This window comes from Lolium rigidum, chromosome 1 (assembly GCF_022539505.1).
Source record: "Lolium rigidum isolate FL_2022 chromosome 1, APGP_CSIRO_Lrig_0.1, whole genome shotgun sequence".
NCBI classification, from domain to species: domain Eukaryota; kingdom Viridiplantae; phylum Streptophyta; class Magnoliopsida; order Poales; family Poaceae; genus Lolium; species Lolium rigidum.
The window spans coordinates 191248544-191255771 of record NC_061508.1 but is presented as its reverse complement, the minus strand read 5'-3'; the positions used below and the strand labels follow the sequence as shown (position 1 = coordinate 191255771).

The window sequence follows — 7228 nt, the reverse complement described above, 5'->3', positions numbered from 1 at the left end:
TTATTTTGACGTGGCATCATAGTTTTTGATTGCCATTAATCATTTCAATGAAATGGAGTTGTGCTGTTGCTATGGTGGCAAGAGATGCCAGTGTGTCAGTGCAGCATGCCTATAATAGATTTTGCATGTTACTAGTTATCAGTTGTCTTCTTATTATAGGATGACTTTGTTTAAGGTGTTTGAATGCTTTGTTTGGCTCTTCTTGAGTAATGCTGAGTTTTCATACTGTGTGTATTTTCCAGGGCTTTGATGAGTACATGAACTTGGTTCTTGAGGATGCTGAGGAAATCAACATTAAGAAGGACATCAGGAAGTCGTTGGGTTAGTGCATTTGCAACCAGGCTTCTTCCTTACAGCAGTAGGAAAAACATTATTCCACTAGCTTTATCTAATATCTTTGTTTGAAATTTGCAGGAAGGATACTCTTGAAAGGTGACAACATAACTCTGATGATGAACACGTAAGTGGAAGAGTCATGAACCAGTCTATCCATGTTTTGCTCTCATAATCTCGAGTGACAAGTCCTCTAAATTTTGCAATACCCTGTTTTTTTGCAGTGGAAAGTGAAGCCCCTCTTCCTAGGATGGCTGGTGTTCTCATTCCTGCGCTGAGCGTTCCTGTGATACTCTGTACTCCATCTAGACTGATATGCATGTAGCTTGTGAGTGTGGTCACTATATGTAATGTCTGTCATCTACGAGTACCTATGAACTCAGTAATCCATTCTGTGAACCATGTGCATGATGTCTGAGATAATGAGCTTATCCCTTGTGCTTAAGATTAACATGAACGGACTGCTATGTTGACTTGTTTGCTGGCTCTCAGTTATGAGTATCACTATCTGTTTTATAATACTACTGATGAACATATTGATGATGTATTGTAGTGGTGCTTGTGATGATTTGCACTCCGGTAGCGCTGGCATGTGTGCTAGTGGCTGCAAAACTGCACATTGTGCAGGAATTATGACCTTTGTATGTCTTGTGGTAGTTGAAAAAAGATGTAGTACTGCAATTCCAGCTGCAAGTTTAGCAGTAAACTTTTGGCATGGCATGTTTCATGTTCATCATAGAGATAACAAACAACGCAACCATATAATTTCCATTACATTATGAATCCGCTCCACTTGGCTGAGAAATTTACTTGATCATGAGTTGGAAAACATGTGTAGGAGGATCAAAAGAAGAACCACCTGTTCTTGGCCTTGTTCTTCTTGCTCAACATCTCCTCCTTCCTCTTCTCCATCTCCAGTTCCAGCCTATCCTCTTCGTCCTCCTCGCTACTGGCGCTGCTCTTGTCCTCTTCTTCCTTCTCCTCCTCGGCGCTGGGTGTGACGCCACCGCCGGCCGTGGCGACGTCGAGCCGCGCGGCGTCCATTGCCCACCGCATCACCTTCTCCACCTCGTCCTCCTCTGACTCATCTCCCAGATCCTCCAAACTCACCTTCGTCTCCTTCTCCGGGCCAGCGGCTCCGCCCTTCAGCGCCGCGAACCGCGCCTCCATCTCATCCATCCCGGGCGAGGCAGCATCGGGCCGCTTCGGTGCCGGCGGGCGGGACCTGAGCGCGTCGAAGCGGCGGGCGAGATCGTCATCCAGTGAATCGGGCGCCGGGTCGAGAGCAGGAGGGTTGGAGGCGGCGGAGGACGACGACGAGACGAGGTGAGAGTTCGACTGGAGCTTGAGCAGCACGGCGTCCTGCGCCGCCCGGAGGAGCGCCTCCACCTCCGCCTCGTCGCCCGTCGGCTTCCGGCCGCCGCCGCTCATCGTGGTGGGTTCCGTGTGGAAAGAATCTTCCCCTCTTGGCACTCCACTGCATATACTGCTTCGGTAGTTAGGGCCGCCCATGTAAACCCATCCCGGTCCACTCAAGGCCCATTGGCAATTAGGGCTGAAGGTTTGCTTACCAGAAATTATCTCAAAAGAGCAGTCAGCGTTTGTACCGGGTAGGCTGATTACTGTTTATGCAGAGTAGGTTGTTTGTGCAGGGTAGGTTGATTAGTGACAATATCATTGCTGCTTATGAATGTCTACATTTCATGAAGTGGAACAGAGCGAAGAAAAACTGTTTTTGTGCTCTTAAGCTAGAATGCTAGATATGCAGAAGGCGTATTGCCGACTGGAGTTGACATAACCAGAGGCTATCATGATTAAGCTAGGTTTCCATCGAAGTTGAGTGCAAATGGTGATGCGTCTTGTCACCACGATGTTGTTCAAGGTTCTTTTCAATGGAGGTAAATTGGATTATTTTATGCCCTCTCGAGGGGTGCAACGAGGTGATCCTATATCCCCTTGTTCTTGTTGGTTGCAGAGGGTCTTTCGTGCCTCTTAAAACACAACTTTTCATCAGAACTCCATGGGTTAAGGGTGGTTTCGACTGCTCCGGTCGTTACCCATCTTCTCTTTGCGGATGACAGGCTATTGTTATTCAAGGCATAGACCGGGGGGGGGGGGGGGAACGGAAAAGGTCCAAGAGGTGCTGGATTTGTACTGTATGGAATCGGGTTAGCGGATAAACTGGGACAAATCTTCTATATTCTTTAGCACGAAATGCCCGAGTAACACCAAGGAGGCAGTGAAATATATTCTTCATGTTCATTCAGAAATCTTGAACAAGAAGTAGAATGCCCTCGGATGTAGGAAAATGAACTAATGGAGCTTTCACGTATTTGAAGGATAGATGGTGGAGCAGGATTCGAGGGCGGCTAGAGAAATTATTGTCAGCAGGCGGGAACGACATCGTAATTAAAGCAGTTGCACAAGCTATACTCGATCTACTCCATGGCATGTTTCAGGCTGCCGAGGGGACTATGTCTTCATATCAATTCCATACTGCGGAAATTTTGGTGGGAAGTAAGGAAGGAGAGAGGAGGTCGTGGTGGGTCTTGTGGAAGGAAATGTGTAAACCCAAGTATATGGGAGACTGGGGTTTAGGGATATCGAGCTTTTCAATTTAGCCTTGCTGGCGAGGCAGGGTTGGAGGCTTTTGCAGAATCTGGAGTCGCTAAGTGGGAAATCTTAAAGGCAAGATACTACCCAAATACAGACCTGCTGTAATCATCACTAGGAGTAGGACCATCATAAGTGTGGCGAGCGATCCAAGATGGGCTGCAGGTTCTGAAGCAGGGGCTAATCAAAAGGTTTGGAAGGGGAGAGCACACTGACCCAACTAATGAGCATTGGATCCTGAGGGATGGTCTACTGCGCCCCATTACGTTCCTTGTAGACGATCCACCGAGACGAGTGGCAGACTTCATCGAGGCCACATCGGCGACGTGGAACGAGGAGAAGCTTGGAGCATATTTATTGCCAATGGATGTTGAGGCCATTTTGTAGATGCCCCTCAGCCACAGACACTAAGGAGACTTCTGGTCATGGCACCATGACAGAAGAGGAGTCTTCACCATCCGTTCAGTGTACAACATGTTGATCGCGACGAGAAATAGATGAGAAGCATGGCTGGATCACGAGCGACGAGCTCGAATGAAATACAGATCCAGAAATAGTGGAGTGCGCTTTTGGAGCACCCAGGTGCCTTCTAAAGTGAAAATTTCTATGTGGAGATTAGCCAAACAGTCGATCCCAACGAACTCGAAAAGGCATCGTAGGCATATGTCAGACAATAGCTCGACTGCACCACATCCAGGTGTGTTTGGGCTCTGGTGGATGAGAGTATTACTGAACACATGACATGTTCAGATGCCAGAGCTGCATGCGCTTGGCTGGCAACCATGATTGCGACCCTGGCATGCATGAAGGAAGGCCATACATGAGCAGGTGTACCAGAGTCCCTATGTGTTCATTGCTTCATGGAGAGATTCATTGTAGATCTAAGTCAATGTGAAGAACTAGGAAGAAAGCAAAAGGCAGGGCCAAGGGTTCAGGCTCGTCAGGCTGGATCCGCCCACCCTTGGAATGGTGAAGATCAACATGGACGCAACCGTTGGAAAGAACTCTAGAAGAGGTTCGGTTGCAGCAGTTGCACGAAGCGGGAGTGGCATGTTCATGGGTGCATCTGCAGTCGTCTTTCCGGGATGCACGACCGCTGAGACGCTAGAAGTGATGGCTTGTAGAGAGGCGATCCCGCTGGCTAGGGACATCGATGCTCATCGAATTAAGGTGGCGACTGACTGCAAGAATGTTGTTCGAATCTTAGAAGAAGGAATGATGGGCTTCGTTGTTCATATCACTCGGGAGATTACTGAAGCCCATGGAGGTTTTGATGAACTCGTCTTCTATCATGAAGAACGAGGCTCAAACAAGAATACTCATAACCTTGCTAGAAGTGTAGTTAATAATTCACGTGACAGATGTTGTAATTCCGTGTCTGAAGTTTAATAAAGGCGGTGTGGTGTGCTAAACGCCAGAAAATAACGGTGTCTTGTAGCAAATTTTCCAAAAAACTAATTTATCTAATCTAATTTTCTCGCTTTGCTTGGCACACTCTGACCGGTAATTCAATTAATTAACCATTCGTCTCCACCTTTAAGCCTCGCAATGGCGGAACCCTAAGCTAATCCCGCGCTCCCCACCTCGCGCAGCGCGGATGGACCAGCCGGCGTCGGACCCCGGCGGCTGCCTCGAGGTCCGCCTCTTCTACCTGCGACTCTCACCTCGTATCACCGGAGCCGCCGTCCCGCCCAGCCTCGCGCTGGCCATCCACCCCGACGGCGGCGAGGCCTCCCCCTCCCCCCTCCCTCTCCGCCTTGACCGCCGCGACCCCGTCTCCGGCGAGGCCACCTATGTCTCCACCGCGGCCGCGCTCCTCCCCCCGCCCGCCGCCGCCTTCGTGGTCGCGGACCACCGGGGCACCGCCCTCCTGCGGGGCTCCCTGCGCCGGCGCACTGACTCCAAGGCCAATTCCCCCGCCTGGGCGATCGACTGCGTCCCTTCCGCTGGAGCGGCGGCCTCAGCCTCGGCCTTTGAGGTCTATGTTGCTGGGTGCTGCGCAGGCGAGCCAGCCGTCCTCACGCACGCACTGCGGCTCGCCACCCCTGAAGAAGCTGCAGGCGGGCTGGTTCGCCGGCGATCAGCGACTTTGACGGTCAGTCAATGAAAATTCGAGAACATGTGTTGTTTCATCTTATACTGATTAATATGACCTACAGAGGAAGTAGCATTGATATAGGAACGATTGTAGCAACAAAAAGGGAGCCTAACGGACTAAATATATGTACACTGCATAATGTGGCTGTGTGCTACTTGTTTTAACTATTGATTTGCGCCCAATGACGAGCAAAAGCTTTGATGGCCCCGTATATGACTTGCTGTACTACTGTAGTGTGATACAATTTCGGGCATAGCTGCATTGTCATTTTATCAAATGTAGTGTGGTGTGTCGTCGTTTTGAACGTTTTGCTGGTGCGGTGTGTTTGTGGTTGCAAACTTGCATTGCTTTCCATGTCGATTGCTGGAAATATATTTTGTGGGGCTAATCATGGACATGTGAAGCTGTAACTTTCTGCGCTTAATTAGCTATGGATGATATTCTGATGATAGCATCTTCGACTTCTATCGTGATTTAGAGTGGTATGGTAATGATAATGAATATATTTTATGTGGATGGAAATCCTAGCCCGTATAGTCTATCATTTATTTCTGATTGGCTAGTATAGCTTGGATATTATGATTTCTGGATGCAACTTCTTTCTTTGCCATGTAATTGTGTGTTAGATCATATTTGTAGGTATGATCTTAAAATGATTATATCAAGTGCCATATCTCTACAGTAAGATAGGAACTGGTGGCCCAGGGATGCTACTATTGTACTTAGTAGCTTGCTTTTCATGTGTGTATGCTTTCACCCCCTTTAAAATTATATCAAGTAGGTATTGTTATATCTACTTATATGATTTGATTAGCTAACAGTGCAATCGATGCTGCATTCACTTCACAACCAGACTCGTGTCATATGTGAAGGGTTTGAAACTTGAAAGCATTGAGAATTGCACTATTAGTTCAGGTGTACTTCCTAATTCTCTCTTTGTAAAATCTGCGTAGCATTTCCTTCGATGGTTCAGTTCTGGTAATATATAAGTTAGAGCACGAAATCTCTCACAGATACTAGGTGCCGTGGGTTTTGTTTATATCTTGTCGTTCAGTCTTTCAGATACTCTGATTGCATTTAAGGTTCCCAGAGAGTGCGAAATTATGGTTAAAGTTGGACTATTACAGCATTTGATGTCCTGTTTATTACTAGCATTGTCCTGCCCTCTTGGGGTCTTTGCCGTGTGACTGTTCTTCTTCCTTCAATTGAAACACAATGCTTGGGGAGAATCCTAGTTTTGTTGTTTATTAAATACCCAAATTTTGGTTAATTAATTTTAGATATGGATCTCTTTGGCAGGCTATGGGTGATGAAGACGACAACGACATGAACATAGGAACCAGGCCATACCCTGAAGGTTGGTACTCCGAGGACGAGGACGGGCAACTTACATGGTTCAATGCTGGTGTTAGGGTTGGCGTCGGGATTGGCCTGGGAGTCTGTGTTGGAGTTGGCATAGGTGTTGGGCTCCTCATGAGCTCCTACCAAGCAACGGCAAGGAACTTGAAGCGACGGTTCTTCTGAAACTGTCATGACAAAGACACCCGGCCACGGATGGCCCAGTAGAGACAGCCCATCCAGTACTGTTCAGAGTGAATTGTTGTATAGAGTTGTTGGATTTGATGTTCATATTTGCTGCTTGTGCAGAGTTTTTGACTTATGTACATCATCGTCACTCTCACCTGTGTATAGAACCGTGAAGGTGTTCCCTGGACTTGTGAAAAAAATTTGTAAGGAGTGTTCTCAAGATGGAGGAGCTGCAACAATGGCGACCTTCTGTACACTTCCAAATGTAACTGCTATGAACTGACATTGTTGGAGTTTTTTTTTTTGGCAACTGTTGGAGGTTTCTCTTATTAAACACTAGCTAGAAGTATGAATCGTCACACAAAGATTCTTAATTCACTTGTGGAACATTTGGTATGTCTGTTGACGCACTTGGTATCGGAGGGAAAAGTTGTAAAGAACGAATCTGCCCCGGTTTGTGAGAGCGAGTATTTCCATAACGCCTCTTTGCTTGCTGGCGTCGCCTCTGGCATGGCATGTCGGTGCCTATTTGGCCTCTGGCTGGCCGGTGTTGAGGCGGAGTTGGTTCTTGAGACATTTCTTTTAAAATTTTCACCTGGAGAAACGAGTTCCGGCCTGAATATATTTCATTCAAAGTTGCCTATGAGGCCTCTACGA

General features: G+C 47.5%; 3 protein-coding genes across 3 annotated transcripts; 2 read left to right on the top strand and 1 right to left on the bottom strand.

The window, feature by feature from the left end:
- Positions 1-242: 242 nt before the first annotated feature.
- LOC124682889 (small nuclear ribonucleoprotein E-like) lies at positions 243-778 on the top strand (the record flags this gene model as incomplete). The annotated part of the gene is given in 3 exon segments (XM_047217497.1): positions 243-321; positions 415-460; positions 558-778. Coding segments are annotated over 3 exon segments (135 nt in total), but the record flags the coding sequence as incomplete, so codon positions are not given.
- Positions 779-1027: 249 nt separating this feature from the next.
- On the bottom strand, positions 1028-1764 carry LOC124682887. Its single transcript, XM_047217496.1, has one exon. The coding sequence runs from the start codon at positions 1762-1764 to the stop codon at positions 1177-1179; it is 588 nt and encodes a 195-aa protein (XP_047073452.1). The 3' UTR covers positions 1028-1176.
- Positions 1765-4482: 2718 nt separating this feature from the next.
- Positions 4483-7015, top strand: LOC124682886 (uncharacterized protein At1g01500-like). The gene is made up of 2 exons (XM_047217495.1): positions 4483-5041; positions 6344-7015. Exons 1-2 carry the CDS (start codon positions 4544-4546, stop codon positions 6566-6568), a joined length of 723 nt encoding a protein of 240 aa, XP_047073451.1. The 5' UTR covers positions 4483-4543; the 3' UTR covers positions 6569-7015.
- Positions 7016-7228: the final 213 nt, after the last annotated feature.